This window comes from Ananas comosus, linkage group 2 (genome assembly GCF_001540865.1).
Source record: "Ananas comosus cultivar F153 linkage group 2, ASM154086v1, whole genome shotgun sequence".
NCBI lineage: Eukaryota > Viridiplantae > Streptophyta > Magnoliopsida > Poales > Bromeliaceae > Ananas > Ananas comosus.
In genome coordinates, this window is record NC_033622.1 from 12,468,676 (window position 1) to 12,489,911 (window position 21,236).

The following is a 21,236-nucleotide window of genomic DNA, read 5'->3' on the forward strand; positions in this document are numbered from 1 at the left end:
AATACAAAAAAAAAGATTAATTTTTCTATTTTAATTTAAAAAAAAAAGATTCCAGAAATTAAAAGCAGGCTCATTCTATTCTTTGAAGCCTCATGCTTGTCAAAGTTCGAAGAGAAAAAAAAATGTTTCTTCACAATTAATTAGTCTTACAATATGATGTGCATAATATGCAATAATAACGGCTATATAATTAATAACTTTGATCGAGAAAATGAGTCTATTAAAATATTTTATAAAATTTAGGGAGTCTATTTGCCTAAATTAAAAGCCTATGCATCTAAATGCAAAAGAGCTAACGCTTAAGGGGTCTTTATGCCTTTTTTTTGTGAAAAGTAAATAAACTCGTACTTGGGGTAATTAATATAATTGACTTTTATATTAGAGAACCGCTTGTATATTTATACGATTTGATCAAATCTAATGTATCTACTGCATAGATAACAAAACATACATGGTAAATTTATATTTGTTTCACCATAATTCAAGGACTAGGGCCCACTCCAACTGTAGATTTGGATTTAATAGTTTACACAATGCATATATCTTTGCCCCAAAACGAACAACTTTAAAAAATAATTTTACTTATGCATTTATAGAATTTGATTGTGTCGCCACTACAACAAAAACGGTCTATAGTGACACTTTTAAATGTCGTTATAAGTCAAAAAAAAGTGCTGCTTACTAAATTACCGACACTTTTAAAAAGTGTTGCTATATATGGGGTGGCTAGATATATAGTAACAGTTAAAGAGTGTCGCTATAACATAAAAAGAGTGCTGCTAATTTACTAACACTTATTTAAGCATTTAGCAACCGCCGGAACACACCTCGTTGGCTGCGGTGGCGGAGGAAGAGGAGAGGGAAGGGCTCTTCGTCTAGGATTTCAGTAAATTGAGCGAGGGGAGAAGGGGAGATGACAATCGATTTTTCTTTTTTTTTTCTTTTTTGTTTGTAATCGGGCCGAATGGGCTGGATGGGATTGGTTGAGTAGAATAATCTTTTATTTTTGGTTGGATTGGGCTTTATACTTAAGCATTAGTAGATTTTTTTTAAGTTTTGGCATAAATGGAACACTTACACAAAAGTGTCCCAAACATGTATCGCTATAATCTAATTCTGTTGTAGTGATAAAATAAATTATTTTATTTAATCATAATCTTAAATTGTTTAGGTTAAAATTTTCTTTGATTGCAGTCAGCTGATTTGATAAAAAGAAATAGCAAAAAACTATAGTAGATTAATTGATTATGTTTAATTTGCAGGTTTGTTAAAATTTAAATTATTTTAAAATTTTAAATCTGTTAATAATTATAAAAATTATCTTATAATGGTTGTTTTATATGTAGACACACTTTGAAAACAGAAAGGGCAATGTTGGAAAAAAAAAAAAAAAAAAAAAAAAAAANATATATAGATCTTAATTCTTTAATTAAGCTCTAAAATTTTATTTCATGTGGAAATATGTGACATTCATTTTCTCAAAACAAAACACATATGGAACAATAGTTTCTCTTCTCTTTAGAGATAAAGCTCATAGGGGTTCTCTTTCGTAGTGATATGTTTTTTTTTTGAGAGATCTTTCGTAGTGATATGTAATGAGACATAATTAAGATAAGAACATGAATATTAGTAGTACTATTAATTGATAATTAATTGGTCTGACACATAATTTGTTCCTTCCACTGTTCCACCACTACCAAATAAAACCATCCTAGAATGAAAAAGCAAAAAAAAAAAGAAAAAGAAATAACGCTCGTAACCTTAGAATCAAACACGCATCTAAGCACTCCCAAATATAATAATATATAATAATTAACATTAAACATCGCCACAAACAAGCAGCTGTGCTACCAACATGGGAGACCAAGAGAGAGAGATCCCATTGGGGTTAAGTCACTTTTGACCGCTCCTTAAAGCTCCACGTGGAAGCACTCCCACCGTACCACGTGTCCCCCAAATTTCGGGCTCTGCATGTGAGTGACAACCGTACCATTTTGCGTGGGAACAATAGTAAAAGCTAACACTTTTTTTGCATTATTTTTTTGAGAAAAAAAGCAGCACGCTACCTACTTCATTTATTCAGATAATAAATTTAATTATATAGAGTGAGACAGTAAGGGCCTCAAGAGAAAGAAAAAAATCAAAAGAAAATATCTAAAAAGGAAGGTAAAATAAAGGTAAAATAAGAGTAATAAAAAGGTTAAAAATAATTACAGCGTCAAATCGGAAACTAAAAAAGATGGAGATATCACCGAGCTCGACAGCACTTCGTTCATTCTGTTGTCAGTTTTCTAATGCGTTGGGCCATAAACGTAGCGTCTGTAAACAGATTTGTAAAAATAACATTATTTCTTTCACGCCAGATAGTCCATCATGTTGCCGCCACCAGTGTCTGTATCTTTAGGACATCACCCCCTCTCTGCAATCTCTCCCAGACTATAATGACGTCCTCATTCAAGGGAAAAGGAAGAAACTCTTCAAAATTCGAGATAAATAAAAATTTACTAACAAGACATCCCACCAAAAAGTGATTTACAATTTCCAAAACAATACCGCATAATACACACCAGAGGTTCTCTGACCATCCACTTTTTGTGCATTATTATTCAGGGTTTATACACATTTATATATACTGTTTGAGTTCCCCGGCCCCTGCCCACTTTTCCAAATAGTCAAATCCTAGCTCCAGCCTAGCACGAAATTTAATACCATCTTCCTAAAGTTATCGTATATATGAGCTTCTTAACGAAACATTTCAACCCTTGGGCTTCTCATATTTTACAACATTACCCTTGCACAGTAATTATTGCTACATGCATGGGCCTTATAATTTTTTTTTTTTTTTTTTTTTGTAATTACAATGTATATCCATGTATTGACCAATGAATATTTTATATATCTTGAGACTTGAGAGTTAACATATTAATACTTAATATGTAAGATTAATATTTTGAGAAGTCTACAATACTATTTTTTGTTTTCTATTAGATTGATATTATAAGAGCTATTCTGGTATTGTTTGTTTGTTGCACAAAAGTAAAAAATGAATTATTTGTCTCCTATTAGGAGGTATATATATTTTGTATGGTATATACATATAATTTGTAAAAGTGGCATTTTTAATATTATAATATATTCTTTTACTACAAACATGTATGCTACAAAGCCCCTTTAAAACTTACGCGTACGTGCATGAGACAATCACGTTGGTTTTGTCAGATGAATCATGTGGCAAATAGTGAGCTCGGTAAAGCTATCTCATTGGTTCAGTGTACCTCTTTTTAAGGAGTAACAATTTGTTCTTTTTTTATTTATTTATTGCACTTCAAGTCCATTTGGGGCATGTCCCCAAAAAGAGATATTGAAGCGAATCAAAAATCAGTTGCTTCATTTCAAATCTTAAAAAAAAAAAAAAGGGGGGGGCCAAAGAGAGAGTGATAATAAGATAGATATATTGTGTTAAAAACTGTGCTGTGTTGAGCGTGACTTAAGAAGAAAAATAGATAAGCGCATCATGTACAACTACCGTCCTATGAAATTTTTTTTTTACCTTTTTTAAGGTTGCAAAATCTCTGCATGAGATTTGTTAACAGGAGATCAAAATCAAAAAGAGATTCAACCTTGGAAAATGAAGGAACAAATTTAGATATGAGATTAATACATAACTTTACCTTTATAAAGAAGTGCGGTTTTTATTGGTAAAAATAATGAGTTATACAAAATATTTAGGCTCCATTTGAAACTCTGATACCACGTTTGGTTGAAGAATAAAGGGGACCTTTGTTCCCCAATCAACAATTTTTAAGGGTGGGAACAGAAGCGGGAACAGTTATTCCTACTCAAATTTAAATTTGTATATTTTTCATATGTAAATTTGATCTTAAATTTAAAATTTAAAATTTAAAATTTTAAAAGTTAAGATTTTAAATTTTAAATTTTAAATTTTAAATTTTAAATTCGAGTTTTAAAATTTAAAAGTTAAAATTTTTAAAAATTTAAATATAAAATTTAAAAATATAAATTCAAATATAATGAGAAAGTATAAGTAAGAATTTTTTATTCATCTATCTACTATTTTTCTTATTGCATCTTTTCTATTCAAATGCTTTTTTTTTATTTCCAACAACAACCTAATTTTCATCCAAATACAAAATTAATTTAGTTCTCGCTTATACCTAAACCTGTATCTATCACTGGAATAAATAATTCTTACTTATACCAAAACCAAACGAAGCCTCAAGAAATGCATTACATGTAATGAAAAAATCCGAAAAATATTATATTTGTTTTGTGTTGTAATATTACATTCACGTGCTACAATAAATCTCATTTACTCTAAATTTTTTGCAGTCTCATTGAAAAGCAAATATATATATATATATTAATACTGTTTTATCCAATAATATTAAATAATTTTCAATATCAACTAGAATCCTTAGAAATGCTTAGTAAATTTAGAAGTGCTTAATATCGAAGTGTTGTTAAAAGATATGCTTAGCGAACTACAACAACTATGTATCGAGAATTTAAAAAAAAAAAAAAGATTTTTTATTTTTTATTTTTAGTAAAAGTGTATAATAAGATAGATTATAGACAACTGAAGATGGTTTATCTTTTACTACATCAAAATGTGATTGTTTTTTTTTGGATGATACGTCCCAAATGAGGCTTTTCTTGCTTTATCTTTTTAATTTAACTCTTTTTTTTTTTTTTTGAGAGAGAGATAGGTAACATGCTACCTGGTTCGTTTATTTCATTTAGAAATAAACTTAGCTGGAAATGTGAATAAATTAGGATTCGAACTTGGGTCTTAGATATCAACCACCAAATTCTTTACCATTTGCTCTAGGGACGGCGGTTCTGATTCATCTTATTAATGAATGAAACAGATAGCTTATTATATTTTTTTCGGAAAAAAAAAAAAACACCCACACAAAAAACGACAAACTTTAGAGACATTGGGGGCAAAATTGTAAATTCGAATCAAAAGTGTCACAACCCCTCACATGCGCAGTTAATAAAAGTTAGGACTAGGAGAGGAGAGGGGCGCCGTTCATGAGGCCACATGGAAGCTCCACACCGTCCAAAACCGAGGTCACTTTTCTATTTACTTTTTAAAGAAAAAAAAATTGTTTTCTTTTATTTATTTATTTAACAAAGAAAACAAAGGAGCTAGCAAAAACACTATTTAAATAAACACGCATGGCGGCCCCTTACTATACATTACTTTGAAATTGGTCCTTCTTTTTAATTAACTTGTTTTAACTTTGGATTTTTTAAAATTAAGTAACTTTACCCAAATAAATTAGAAATTTTATCAAATTTATCGATAATCTCATCAAATCTAATATTATTAAATTATTTTAGGGGGAATAATTAAAATTGATATATTTAACAACTATTAACTAATTGAGCCATAAAAAAAATTTTTAACTTAAAAGAAAGGATAAACTTCAAATATTACTAGTGTGGTTTCGCACTTTCTTACTTTAGTATTATGTGGTTTAAAATGTATCAGTTTAATATCCTGTGGTTTCACTTTTCTCTTTTCGTCAGCTTTTTCGTTAACATTTTGTTAAATTATATACAAAATACTTCAAATATCCTACCTAAGTTTATCGAATATTCACTTTAATACCTTTTAGTTTTAACTCTGTCACTGATTTAACGAAAAAAATTAGTAAAGGAGATAATAAAAAGAGAAAAATGAAACCACTGTGTACTAAATTGATACACTTTAAACCAAAGGGTACTAAAATAAAAAAGTATAAAACCACAGGGGGTGGTATTTGAAGTATACTTCTCTCCCAACATTTTTCTTTTGAGAGATAGATAGCACGCTACCCGCTTCATTTATTTCATTTAAAAATAAACTTAGCTGGAAATGTGAAGCAATTAGGATTCGAACTTGGGTCTCGAATACCAACCATCAAGCCTTTTGCCACTTGTCGGTAATATTACCCTGTATATATTGTCAATATGCCGACAGTCTGCCGTAGCTGATTAATATAAAAGATTTTAATGGCACTCTAAAATATCATGCTAGAGTATACCAATACATTACTGAAAAGTAAAGAGAAGGGCCTATTTCAGAAAAATGCCTAAAGTTGAGGGGTTCTGCGTTCTTTTCTGTCTTTTTTGGCTGTATCTTTTCTAATAAGAGTAAATAATTAAAGGGGGAGGATCTCTCGGGATCACGTGGTCTTATCGAGCTGTCGCGTTCGCCAGCTCATGCGCCCGTCCCCGTCCTCTTCGCGCTTACGTACACTGCTCATGAATAACAAACCCTAAAGCCAGTCAACGTCCGGTCAACGGTCCATGAGAATTAATTTGGTCACAAGTGATTTTTTAGAAAACCATCTCTCTATCTCCTAGACCGGGTCTATCACCCCATCCCTGTACCTGACTCGTCGACATTGCATGGCTTAAATGGCTCAAGAGAGCGTGGCTTCGAGCTTCTCAGCGAGTTCTCATTAGTATAATTTAATAAATCGTAAATGATTTACGCTACGTTTGATTTTTAACAGCGAATTGGTAGAGCGAACTTAGAGGAACCTATAAAAAAAAGTTCGTCCATCTTTAATTTTCAGGGGTTCCTAAAAGAGAACGAATGATTAATTGTCCCCAAAAAAGTACATGCAGTACTAAACATATTTAAGTTTTACAACTGGATATAGTGCTAAGACTAGTCCTCACAAGTTTGCTATTGCATGTTTAGCGAAATACTCCATGAGTACATAGAACTATTAAGAAAAGCATTATGGTTAAATCATTGATCCCAATTATTTTTGGATGTCACAGTCAAACGTAAAATTTTATATCTACTTTTGCGACAATAATTAAAGCCATCTTATTTTATGTTCATGGCTAGTTTTACTAGAGACGGCTACAACTATGAGTAAAAACAATGACTGAACCAGACTCATTTCTAGGCCATTATAACATAGTAGACCTAGTCTACACAGTAATTTCTCCTTATAAATTTCTTATATATATATATATATACACGTGGGCTGCTTTTTAAAGAAAGTTTTTTAATCTACATTACTATGAATCGTAAACGCTAATGAACACTATAAAGCCAACCGACCGTCTCTAGAGTAAGTAGCAAAGGGCTTGGTGGTTGGTACCCGAGACCCAAGTTCGAATCCTAATTGATTCACATTTCTAGCTAAGTTTATTTCTAAATGAAATAAACGAAACGGATAGTTTGCTACCTATTTCTCAAAAAAAAAAAAAAAAACTCTATAAGGCCAATCAGAAGAAGATGATGTATTTATCACACTTTAAATATATAAAAGCACGATGCTTACGAATTTAACTGTGGTTCGATTCGATTTAATCTCCGCCACTTACGGGACAAGATGCTGGAACTGTTTCAGCTTACAACTCTATTCCAACATGTCACATCTCTCTCTAACTCTATTCTAATACGTGTCCCTNCTTACAACTCTATTCCAACATGTCACATCTCTCTCTCTCTCTATTCCAATACATGTCACCTACCTCTCTCTCTCTCTCTCTCTCTCTCTCTAGCTCTATTTCCATGCACGTACGCTCCATTAACATAGCGTTAGCAGATCCAGAAGCTTATAATAAGTCCCGAATCTACGCCACGAAAGCTACTACGTACCCAACAAAGTTCTCAATTTCCTTGTACGTACGTGTAATTGCATTCCCCACAAAGGGCCCAAATCATGTGCAAATCCCTGCTACACGAAACAGGAAAACCCACCACCGTGTACGCATCCCCGTGCGAGACACGTGTCACCGTCTCAGACTCCACTTGTACCAAAATACAACCCCCCTACGCACGTGTGTGCACTGGCTCCAACATGAATCAATTCTATTTGTATTTACTTTCGCATAGGAGACATTGTTATTACTGGGGAGGAGTCGTACAATTAATTCTACGAAACATATATCCGAAATAATAATGGAGGCATTTAATGATCGAAAATGTAATTACCAAATCAAGTTTAAGTTAGTAATCGCAAAAAAATTATGGTACAATTGATCAATCATTAGTGACAATGCCGCTCTAATTGATAAGAAAAGTTCATTAACAATTTAACCTGGCCAGCTCGCATTTATGGTGAATCCAAATGAATCATTTATATGAATATTGCTCTAACCATATTTATATTGATTTGGTTTGAGATTCAATGTATGCTGCAGCTCTATATCTAATTGTTTATTCGATAAAATACACTCTAACTAATTAAGATCAATTATTATTTGAATAGTGTACATTTTGCCTCAATAGAAGAGACGCTAGTGAGATCAATGGTCGTAATCAGAAGCTCACTTTGAACTGCTCATTCTACGTACTCTAATAATTTTAGAGATAATCCGATATGGAATAAAAATTAGCTATAGATTTTGCCTAAAACAGGATGAATGATCATATTGGATCTTTAAACATCATTAATTAATTGTTTTAACAAATTATTAACTGGCATTAATTGATCCATAAGCCACGCACATCTGAATATTACTACAACACATAATTAATTTGCACCGACACCTCACTCTTTCCTGTGTTTGGGGACCACTGTGCACACGCTGAGTTGATCCAATCCAATTTGACTCCTCTTCCTCTACATGATTTTAATCCACATTTATCCAGCACACTGTGACGCACACAAGCTATATTCAATGTTACGATATTTAATAAACAAATGCATACATATTATTAGTAACAATATACGACAGATCTAGATGCCCCGGCACAGTCGTAAGGCGTTATTGCCTGCACCCGGTGCCATGCACCACTGCTCATTCTACGATTCGGCGGTTCTGCCATCTTTTCATCATTTTGAAATTCAATCGTGTAATTTAGGCTAAAGTTTGGGAAATTGAATACGCGCGTGCTCCGATACAGGCTTCTTGGGGGCCGGATTTAATTAACAGCATATATGGATCCTTAAATTCAATGGCAGATCTAAGTAGAAGCATTAGAATGTAATAATTTGGTTAAGCGTGGGGATCTGCGGGGCTCAACGTACACAATTACAATGACAAGAAATATTTTTCTGAAGCTTTTTGTTACAATTGATTTTCGTCGAAATTTGTGACAGCATATATATCGTTTGTGGCTAATTAACAATCACCACTGCAATAGAGGACCCCAATGATAGGATAAAAAGATGGCTCAGTTGTATGGATGCACCAGGTCCAGTGAATTGTTCCCGCTACTCAAACCCACACTCAACCACTACATGCCATGCATCTCTCACCACCCTTTTTAATCCTCCTCTCACCTCCTCTCCCCCTTCTTTATATATACACGAACTAACCCCTCCTCGCCATAGGAAAAAACAAACACACACACACAGAGACACACACACACACACACACACAAGCCCCATTCATCCACCAAAGAGGTAGAATTTAGCGAATGGCGTGCATCAACATGTTCAACCCGGACCACCAGGGCCTGTGCCCGCCGCCGCTGCCGCCGATCAGCCCGCGAATTTCCTTCTCCAGTGACTTTGCGGTGGAACCGCCGCCTTCGAACCGGGCGCCGGCAGGGCCGGCCGATCCGGACTTCGAATTCTCCGTCGGCAGCCACCCGATGATGGCCGCCGACCAGCTCTTCTTCAAGGGCCGGATCCTCCCCCTCAAGGAGAGCCCGCAAAGCGGATCCATGGCTCCGAGGCCGATGACGACGCTGCGCGAGGAGCTGCAGGCCCACGACGACGACTGCCGGCCCGGCCCCAAGGGCTCCGTCCGCTGGAAGGAGCTCCTCGGGTTCAAGAAGCCGGCCCATCATTCCACGCTGTACAAGAAGGGCGGTGCCAGCGTGCCCGAGAATTATCCTGCCAAGTACATCGAGGAGGTCTGTTCTTCTCCTAAAAGCTAATTTAATTAAAAGGCCGCTGATGTACTGGCATATATATGTGCATTTTCAAAGTGCTATTTACTCTGATGCCTGAAAAGACGCAGACATGCATTATGATCACTTAATTTATATTGAGTAGTTTAGGTGATTTACTCTAATTTCTAAAATATTAATTAATGCAGGAGGTACCAAGTGATGGAGGGATGTGAGAACGAAGGTGCCATGACAAGAACATGGCACATGATACTCAGTTAAGTTAGCAATGAAAGGACAAGGCATAGTAATGGTGGTAGTGATGCTTCCTTTTTGTTGTTCATCATCTACTTGTTGATGTTTGTATGTGGTTGGAGGAAGTGAATGGGGTGTGTAGGGACTGGAACTAAAGGGAAAGCTCTCTCTCTCTCTCTCTTTCTTTTTTTTTCTTTTTTGGAGTTAAGGATGCTTGGATGTTGGTAGATGGTGGTACTATTAACTCTCTCTCTCTCTCTCTCTCTCTCTCTCTCTGTAATGAAGACCAATTAATTGTATTTTTCCCACAGGGTGGATTTTGTATTTGAGCTTCTTCCCATGTGGTTTCTCCTCCTCATATAATTAATGCAATAATGATAGTAATAATTATACTGGTTGGGGCTGGGAAATTAATATGGTATGATAACTCTTCTATACAGATGTGTAGAGAGAGAGAGAGAGAGAGAGAGAGAGAGAGAGTACTTTTATGAGATCATCAATGTTGAATTGGGCTTTTTGTGGTAGGGAACAGTGCTCCTTTTATATTTCATGGCTGAGACTTGAGAGGTGGGGAAAAGGGAGAGAGACAAAGGGACAGTGTGTGAGGGAGTTTTGTACATTTTGATCTTTGGTGTTTCTCATCATCAATGCAAGGGCTCATTTATGCTCTACTCAGTTATTGTCCCTCTCTTTCCTCCTCCTCTCCACTCCTCTCCGAAAAGGACAAATAAAACGATCAATCCAAAGCTTTTTTTTTCTTAAAAAAAAAAAGAAAAAATGATGATAATGTGAATTCAAAATGTAAAACTTTCACCTCCTTTTACGGGATTTACGGAAACTTCGGCTTAGTGGCTATACATTTTGCACTAGAAACTAGCTACCACTTCTTTTACTCTACATTAATTAGGTTTAATTAGGGTCTTTTTATATGATGACCATCCTAATTTTAGGTTGTCTTTTGAGAGCAATAAATTTTGTTAAAGGACAACAAATTTGTTTATTATGCTATCAGTTAGCTTGCATAGGACAAGCTTAGTACGCCATAGGTTGGACTAGTCAAAGTCTTAATTCATATGTGTATTTATTTAAGCAACAAGGAACCAAGAATAATTTATTTTATGGGCCCTAATTAATGCCTCAATACTTAACTATCAAACAATCACATGAACTATTATAAAATCCATTTTAAAAAAAAAACAAAAAACGAAAAAACTTATCTATTGTAACAATAAACCATTTGACAAATAAAATGTTTCAAGTAGCAACATCTTTCTAATCATGCCCAGCCTTCTAAAATTTCTGGGAAAATTTTTTGTATCAGCCACAAAAATGTCGTTTGTTCATCGTATTTTCACTTAACACATTAGTACAAAACACTTTTATATCTTATTATTTTGTAGTTCTTAATTATTAAAATATATTATGTCTGCAAAAAATATAATTGTTATATTCATTTAGTTTACTCAAAACAGTTTCAAGGTATATATCATTTTAATAATGAAATTCTAATTTGTTATAAAATGTTAGAAATCAAACTGCTAAAAAAATTTAGGAACTATGTAAGGTTTGAGTGAAATTAATGTACAATGCCGATCGAGCGTACTGAAGTTTGAGTATTTATCCTGTTTTTAAGTTTTCTCAATTTCTCCAAATCTATTTTCTGAAAAATTATATCCGATGTTACTTTGCGATTTTAGTGTTGCCAAGTATTTTTCATTCTTTTTTCTTTCTTTCTTTTTTTTTTTCTTTTGAGGAGGAGATTAATTTCCAACAAAATTTTCAGAAATTTCATAATAAAATTTAATTTTTGTGACAATGGCATAATGGATTGAGAAGGCCCGACATATATATTTGTTTGTTTCTGAAGTTTTAGTCGATATTATGATGAGCAGATGCTATAATATGTGGTCCACTAGAATTATTTAATTATACTATGGACAAGTGTACTCCTACCAGTCGATATCCTTCTTGAGATATTTTTATTTTTTACTTTTTTTATTTTTTTATTTTTTGTGTTCGTGTGTGTGTGCGCGTGTAATGAGAACTCAACTCTAGTTGCTTTTGATGGTTTCTGATATGAAGATAAGAATTACACTATGAACTATAAGCTGCCACATTTAAATTCAAGTTCGGTATAAATGTTCTCATTTTCTCTCTTGGATTTCAGAAAACTCAATTACAAAACTTGTTTGGTGTTTTTCATGGCAGAATTCTGAAAAGTTTGGACAAAAAACAGTAATTAGTCATTCAGATCAAAGTAAAAAACAAGTTCTTTGACTTAAAGAACAAATACAGAAGAGCAGAGATCTCCATCGTAGTACTAACAGATCTTGTACTATATCTCCACTACGGTTGCTGAATCTTGCAAGCGAAGAACAATGTTTGTGTACGAAAACTTCGTTTCCTAAGCGGCTGAATTTTCTATTTCAGTAGGACCCTCTCCGACTGGCCAATTTGGTTCAGTGTCTGTTTTGCTGATCCAAGAAAGAAAAATGCATGTTGAGTGAAATTATCTGTTGTGATACACTTAGGATGTTTCTGATTTTAGAACAGCTTCGGCTTATTTCGTATAGCTTCCACATAACTCATAGTTTAAGATGAATTATACTAGTTAGCTGCAGAAGTTAGTTAAGCAGGGAAGCAAATGTTGATGTAACCATCTTTGCGAGTATCTTATTTTCAGTCATGTTAATCTGTGAGCAAGATTCAGAACTTTGGATACTTCTGTATGTCAGTGTCTAAAGGCAACTGGAATTTTTGGGTTGCTTAATCTCTTATTTTTCGTTGCTGAGAGGTACCGAGTGCAAGGCATAATTTCAGAGATGTTGTATGTGAATGCAATTTCATTATAAACTCTAGTATCTTTTGTAGATATTTGTTATTCAATATTTACTGTCGCTTCGAACGTAACATTGGGTATCCTTTCATTCTGTCACTTTAAGTGTGTCCTGGAAATTCCCTTTTCCTTTGAAATTGCATTCTGATTACTTTCATGTCTTGCTATTGTTTTTCCGCCTTTTTTTCCTTCCATTTTTTCTTTTTTTTAACTACACAGCTTTAAGTATAGCTATTCTTCGAGTTTTCATCCGTATAACAGCAAATTTTAAGCTCTACAGTACTTGGTTTTTCCATTCTTATCTCTGAAAGTGCTTATTTTCTTTGTGAAACTCATGGATTAGGCGTGTCTCAAGTAATAGGATCAAATCTTCTCCCTCTTGTAGCTTGTAACAAATTAAACATGAATGCGTGCCGACTTAACCCAGTGTCTGATTTTCCTCATATAGGAGATTCGCTCAATCGGACAAATAAGGAAAGGAAACTCGTATAGAGACAATATGATGGCATTAACATTGGCGACAACAGGTTCTGATGAAAAGAAGTAAAGGGTCAATTTAAATTGGGAATGATGGTAGATCAAATACTCTCGATTGAGTGGCGGTCAAGTAGACACTAAAGACAACTAATTAAATCGAAGAGTACGTAAATGCAAGGAAGGTATGTACAAGAAGATTGATCTATCGAATTACTTGTCGAAAGTTAAGGACACAAAGGTAAACAAACTAGTATGAGGAAGCATTGTTTAGTCCTATACCCTTCATTAAGATCAACTACCTACGTTGTACATTTGTAACAATGAATTCGGATTAGCTGCTACAAGTCATATGACAGAAGATCTGCTGTTTCCTTATTGATGTAAGTGGTTAATTTGATTTCCTGTCATAAGAATCATGACTGTTGCAGCTAAATTCCTGATTTGCCATGACGCAAGCAGTAAAGATTTTCTGTAGGATAGAGTTGTTAATAGTTTTTGTTTAGTGTCCCAAATAATGAATTTTCTAGTCAATTGATTGCTTTGAACTCGGAATTTGCAGGTGTTACAAGGGGTTTCAAGTACATTTATAAAAGAAAAGCACAATGAACACAAGGACCACTGTAGTATTGCACCTTAAAATGGACGGCGTAATCATCAATTTATCCCCCAAATTGAAAATTTGTTTTGCATTAGACATGATAACATCTCAATTTAACGCGAAGACCACTGTCTGTCTTATTGTAGGACTAGAGATTTCTGCTGCTGGATGGGTAGCCTAAATAATGAAGAAAGTGATAATTCCTGCGTAAAATGTATTAGATGGTTTTTGCACTGAAAAATGGAAAATTAACAAACTTAAAATGTTATTTTATTCCTACTGTATTCTACATCGTTTATCTTGTGCATTTCAATTTCCATTGTTTGTAGATTTTCAATATTAACTTTTATCGATTCTGCAGATTAAATAAAGTGTTTACGCTGGAATATCAGTGCGTCAAAAAAAAGCGCGCTATTTGATCAATTGAAAAAAAAAAAAAATTCAATTGTTTGGCAAATCATAATACAAACTCTTGCATACTTGAGTTCTTTCTGATGTACAACTAATTATAATATCACAGAGTAATTGTAAATAAACAGTATAGAAACATCTTACTTCACGGTGTTTGTCATGATCATAAGGTTCCTTTTCTTTGGAGCCATGCTCAATTTTTGTTGAATCATAGTCAATTTAATTATTTAGTGAACTCATTCTTGTGGAATCACCAAACAGATTAGTCAGTGGTAATTAACTAATAATTCACCTTATGATCAAATCCAATATCCTCTGATTATCATCCACTCTGAACTAAACTCTACTGCACCATTCCCCCATGACACTTCTTAATTTCAGGAACTAAATGTAACACTCCACCTAACTTCTTACTAATACAAACTTCCTCTGCATTAGCTTCGGAAAGAAGCATGCTTACATCCTTAACCTCTCATGCTCCAGTATGAAGGGCCTCCATCCGGAAGGATCCGGTGCATTGAACATATCGTATTCCTGAAACGGACGGCTCTGATGAGTAGGTCCAGATGCAGCAGTGTATGGCTTCATGATTGAATTCTGACGAGTAGTTGCAATCAATGGTTGGTTGTGGAGGGGATGGGGTGGCTCTTTAGCCATTAATTACTCCCACAAATTGAGTTTATTGCAGGAGGCCCCAGATATGTTATCTTCACCTGCAGTGCCAACTGTTGCATAGCTTTTCAATGCCAATGTTTGCTACTATTCTGTGCACAGGGCATTTATTAGGAGGATATGTACATTGTGGGGGGTATTCAATTATTTTTGTCCTGATAATGCCAAGGCATATGTTGGTTCTTTAGCTCATTCAAGGTGTGTACAGGTTTTTGAGTGGGTCAGGTTAGATGTTGATTATAAACCTTGCATCAGGTTACTGCTTTCGAGTTTGATGCGCAGCATATAACTAAATAACATGTTTTAATAGTAGATCTATTTATAATCATGGCATACGATTTGAAGAAGGCAATCAGGTAACAGTTGCGAAGATATCGAGTTCTTCGATATCATGAGAGAGGAATGAAAATGAACTGAGTGAGCAATAATTGTTATCTTTAATAATAATCTAGTGACTCTAGTCCACTATGCCGAACCACATAAATCTTCATGTGCTAAACCCTTCTCTCATTCGCATCTTTCTTTCGTGTTGTTATACCTCGCTGGTGCATACTAAGGCCCTGTTTGTTTTGTCAAAATAAGATATCCAATGATAGTTTATTCCTAATAAAAGTTTTCCTGTGTAATTGAAAGTTAGTTGTTTGGTTTTTGCTCCTTAAAAAAAAATAGTATTAATGATTTAGTCGGATGGTATATTTCACTTAGGAAGTAATTCATCTTATTTCAAATGAATAATTTGCAAGTGGAATACAGTATTTATTCAAAACATTCGATCACTCTCCTTATCTACTAAATATTACATGCTTCTTGAATAAATCAAAAGAATATACCAAATAAAATATTCATACATCCAAAAATGGCTTAAGTAATTTCGAAATTGCCACCGGTACATTCTATGGTCATTATTGCAGGATTTAGTGAAGATCCTTCGGATCCGTTGGTTGTCAGAACAAAGTATCTGGTGATATCTTTTGTTCGTTTGGAATCTTTTCATGTTTTTTCAGGGGAGTTTAATGTTTTCCAACTGTGAAGTCCTCATAATTCTTATTCTCAGCATAGAAGATCTTCAAGGTGATTTATTATAAATATCTTTCATTTTCACTTACAAGATATTCATGCATCCAAATAAGTTCTTATATTTATCATATTTATTCAATCAGAACACGAAAACAGAGTATTTGGACAAATTTCCTTGTTGTTTTTAAGCTGAAAAATGAGCTCCTTCTACAGGTTATTTTTATGTCCATGGTGGGTGCCTTTTGTTTTACTTAAAACTAAAAAGCATATGAAGTGTACACTAATTCAATCCGGGAGAATGGATCCCAAAATGCTACAGATGTGTAGGTGAAGCATCCTTCTTTTGTGAGACAGGTTAATTTTGGGTGGACATGATCAAACATGGTACTCAATTGTGACCACTAATGAATCTTAGGAGGATTAGATCCCCAAAAGTGAACAGTTAAGATGCCCTGTATCTTTGACTTTCTAAGTGATTTGACATTTAAGCCCATCTACATGAATACGAAATCTTTGATTGAAAATATTATATAGTAATTAAGTTTCACCAGTGATGATAATATATAACTAATAATGTTCTGCATAAAGCTTACATAAAAAGGTGGTTAAGATATACTTATTAAAGTGATGCAAATTGCCTGTAAATTCCAAAGCCACATATTCCATTTAGCTGTGCACAGTACTAATCAATGAGCTATAAATAATGCTTTCTTGGTTTTCATAGTCTAAAGCAATTAAATTCATGGATCTATGGGCCTCTGAACTTAGACCAATTTACTTCGCCATCTGATCCAATGTTATCACTTATCAGATTAATAAGCTTCTCGTTTACCATTAGGGGGGTCATTTTGGTCCACGGCTTGTAATATTTCGATAATAAATCCTCAATATTATCTATTGAAAATATTCAAATTATTATTTTTCAACTCAAGTTCGTAGCTGTAAAAGGTATTAATGAAATAATAAAATCATTGTAGATTCGTAGGTGATACATGTTCTAAATTATTATAGATTAGAAAATATTGTTAGTTTCATACTTGATTTGAATCATTGGCAACTCATTAATAAGAATATACTAGTTCTAACAACATCGATCGCAACCTAAGTGACTTGATAAGTAAAAGCTTGTGATTCCAAATATAAAATATATAGCTTGTGTTGGATCAATCATTAGTTTTAGTGATTGATCCAACACAAGCAGATTTGGTTCTTTCTTTGGATTGGATTGATTTTGCAATACACTCCAATTAAAGGAGTTCCTCAGCTTTATGGCTCGTTGCTGTCACGTGGGCCCAGTTGCTTTAGCTTGCAACAAGAGTTAAGTGTCTCTAGTAAATAATTAAAGTACGTACTCAATAGAAGAAAATTTGGAACCTTCTATCTTTTAGTGTGACCCTAAAAATGAGATTTCGATTATTACAAGTAGAAGTTTCAATTTCGTATTTCTAATTATAATGCATAGAGTAACTACTAAAAAGATTATCAAATAGTGTTTCTTCTAATCGCACTATTACAGAATATATCTAATAGGACGCCAAAATAAACTTATATCTACTTTGGGCAAGCTTAAAAGTAATTTTTTTTTCATGTGAAATTTATACTTCCATCTTCCTGACTCAATATGTAACATGTTGGCAAAAGTTATAAGAGAACAAAAAAAAAACAATGTGTGCCAAAAATTCCACATATCATAGCAGCAAAATCCCTCTAGATTATAGTAATAAAAAAAAAGGAAAATGAAGAATTAATTCTTTAAACTTAATTGAAGTTACAACATATTTTTCATAGCCTTTTTTTTTTTGCTTTTTTGAGTTGATGTTCTTCACAGTTTCCATTAACTATGAAACTCCGAGAAAAAATAAAGTATATATGTCTCTGCAAAACGTAAATGAAACTTGGAAATACAAAACTCATTCTGCACACCGTTTAATTAATTCACACTTAATTGTTAACAATTATACCACATGATATAAATCTCCCGAATTTCTACACACCAAAACAAATCCCCAGTAAACTCCGATCTCCTCATCACCGTAATTGGCATTTGAATTGCCGCAGCTGCAATTCGGTCGTAAATCGAAGTACCAAAATTTGGAACGAAAATATCTTCAAAAAAAAAAAAATTAAGTATACATTTAGAATACGAGAACAATATATATTCGATTTACGACCGAGCTGTAATTACGTCAATCCAAAACACCTGCATATATGTATAAATATAAATAAATATATGTATATTTTTTTTATTTTTAATTTCTCATGCTTTTTTTGCGGCGGCGATGGAGTTCTTACAGTGGGCGATGGCGGCCTGGATGGCGCTCTGGAGCTCCTCCATGGTGCTCTCGTCGGACGACGACATGTTCAGCGACGTGGCTGAGAGGTGGCCGCTGTTGGTGGGCGACGTCCGCATCGACGCGGGCGCCGAGAGCTGGCCGCCGGGGCGCCTCTTCTTGCGCCACGAGTGCTCCTTGTCCCTCGGGTTCAGGTGCCCGGAGAAGGAGTGCGGGCGCTGCCCGCGGCGCAGGTCGCGCCTCCGGTCCTTGTCCCCGGACATGAACACGCGTATGGGCTCCACCATGCACTTCCTCAGCAGCCGGCCCACGTCGAACACCTTGTGTTTCCTGTCCTTCTTGCTTTTGTCCGCCTCCTCCTCGCCCAGCTTCTTCGGCTTGCCGAGGCCGAACAAGGAGGACAGGGACTTGGGCTTGGAGGGCTTCTCTTTGTTGTCGACGGCGTCGACGTTGTTGTTGTGGGTTGTTGTCGTCGTCGTCGTCGTTATTGTTGTAGTAGCCGTTGTAATTGTAGTGGCAGTGGTGGTGGCGGTGTGGGTGGAGGGGAGGGAGTATTGGAGGGGGAGGAGGTGGCCGTGGAGGAAGATGTCGTCGGCGGGGAATAAGTCGAGGGATGCGGTGGTGGCGGCGGAGAGAGGAGGAGGAGGAGGAGGAGGAGGAGGAGAAGGAGGTGAGGGGATGAGGGAGATGGTGAAGGAGAAGTCGTGGGAGGGGGAGGTGGTGGAGGAAGGGGGAGGGGGTGGAGGGGGGAGGCGCTCGGGTTTTGTGTTGTGGTTGTGGTTGTGGTGGTCTCTTCTTTCTCTCTCCCTNATATCGGATGATCTAGTTAGAGTATTATTTTTAATCAAGCTTATAAATTTTATTTTATTTTTTGCTTAATCTAAATATCATGTGTCCACATCCTTATGCCAACCACGTACATTCGTAGTTGTGAGAGAAAGGGATGAGAGAGAGAGAGAGAGAGAGAGAGAGAGAGAGATGTAAAGTAAGTGATTTTAGGTTAGAGGAATAGAGCCGGGTTTGTGGAGAAGTACTAATCGTATCGTAGTAGGATTTAGCGTGTTGCGTTGCTCGTGTACGTTCCCGATTATGATTCAAGGGACATTTGAGAGAGATGTTGCTTTGGAATGAGAACAAAATAGGAAGGGGAAGGGAGAGGGAGAGGGAGAGGGAGAGGTACCTGAATGTGTTCGAGGTTGATTCCCTCTCTCTTTCTTCTCTGGTGGTGTTGGTGTTGGTGTTGGTGTTGGTGTTGTGTTTTGGGCTCGCGGAGGGGGGTATATATTGCTCTCGTGGTGTGTTACACTAATCAACAGATGCATCAGAGTGTAGGCCATAATTTTACTATAGAGAGAGAGATATGGTGGGAGGGATTTAGTTCAAATTTAGAGAGAAATTAAGTACTCTTAAAAAGAATAATTTCCTGATCCCTTGAGTCTAACCCAATGTAGGCACAATTAACAATTGTGCTTAAAAAGATGATGACAAAAGAACTCTCCAAATCCAATCCCCCCTTGCTTTTATATATTAATTAATTGACCCAGTTGTGTTTAAGTGATCTCATTGGAGCTAGGAAGAGTTACAAACCAATTAGTTTCAAGTTCCCAAAAGTCAGCCTATTGGACTTCAATTGGAAAATCAAATTATTTTTACTTAATTAATTCTCGCTCAATGCTAATTAAAAATGTGCACTCAATCTCTTTGCTTATTGACTTTTTGTATTTACAAGAAACATTTTGTTTTCCAAACATATCCATGAATGCTATCTCTACTGCTCACCATATTCAAGGTCTGGCGAAAGAGTGGACCGATTTTTGCAGAGTAGGGTGACGTTGGTTCTGCTACTCCCTTTGGTTCGGACAAATGTTTTTGCTTCTTCTTTTTCGCTCTTTTTTTTCTAACCCCATTCTTCTTCGTTTTGTCTTTCTGAGGCCCTAGCTGCTTCATTCTATATAACTAAGTTCATTTACCTAATGAATGAAATAGCTAGCCTTTCTCTCTCTCTCAAAAAAAAAAAAGAAACATTTTTTTTGCTTGCTTGTAAATTTTGCTTGGTACTAAATGGTTTTGCACCCAAAGATTCATGCATGGTTTTACTTCCAAAATTTAATTAATTGTTTAAATTTCCTCATGTTCATGCATGGTTTATAATATTTCCTCAAATTTATTTAATCGCATACCACCCGAGCCATTATCAAGCCAGGTTGGTGAGACAACCGTGGTGGGGTTCTTTCTTTTTTTTTTTTTCCTCTCATTTTTGCCCCTTTTTTTTCTCGCATAAAATCAACGTCATTGCCTAGTCGACAACTTTTTTAGTTTTTTTCTATCAAATTAATCTCTCTAATAAATTTAGTATAAGAACGTATTCTGTACTGACGATTCTGTTAGGTTGTGAATTTGATTCGAACTTTCCACATTATTGAGAACTACGCATAAAACTATTAATATAGAAAACACCCAAACGAAATGCATGCCATATTGCTTTTTTGTTGATTTTGTGGCGAAAACTTTTTCTCTAGCTTATTTTTATTATTTATGGTTATGTTTAAAACTTATCTAATTATTACGAAATCACATGATAAACTTTTTAATCTATGCATCTAATTAAGACAAGTTAATTAGTAGCACGAGTGTGTTAATTAATTAGCTAAAGATGATCTTCTAAAAGAGAAGTTTTATTATTTAATTATTTGTTTATTTAATTTCTTTGAGAAAAAGGGAAAAAAAGAAATGAACATGAACTAAATCTAAGCCGTCCCCACGTCCACATGGGAACGAGATATTCTCCTTCCATGGTACGACCATTTTTTTGTTCCTTAGCACATAATGCATGTCCCATGGTCCCTCCCCTGTTTAATTAGC

General features: G+C 35.0%; 2 protein-coding genes and 1 long non-coding RNA gene across 3 annotated transcripts; 2 read left to right on the forward strand and 1 right to left on the reverse strand.

Moving 5' to 3' along the window:
• On the forward strand, positions 9,300–10,482 carry LOC109724032. Its single transcript, XM_020252642.1, has 2 exons — positions 9,300–9,841; positions 10,027–10,482. Exons 1-2 carry the CDS (start codon positions 9,401–9,403, stop codon positions 10,051–10,053), a joined length of 468 nt encoding a protein of 155 aa, XP_020108231.1. The 5' UTR covers positions 9,300–9,400; the 3' UTR covers positions 10,054–10,482.
• On the forward strand, positions 13,693–14,267 carry LOC109726279. Its single transcript, XR_002220477.1, has 3 exons — positions 13,693–13,765; positions 13,945–14,032; positions 14,130–14,267. It is a non-coding gene; the product is annotated as an uncharacterized LOC109726279 (long non-coding RNA).
• Positions 17,838–20,667, reverse strand: LOC109727783 (probable BRI1 kinase inhibitor 1). Its single transcript, XM_020257961.1, has 2 exons — positions 20,663–20,667; positions 17,838–19,196 (listed from the first exon to the last, which is right to left on the reverse strand). Exons 1-2 carry the CDS (start codon positions 20,665–20,667, stop codon positions 18,341–18,343), a joined length of 861 nt encoding a protein of 286 aa, XP_020113550.1. The 3' UTR covers positions 17,838–18,340.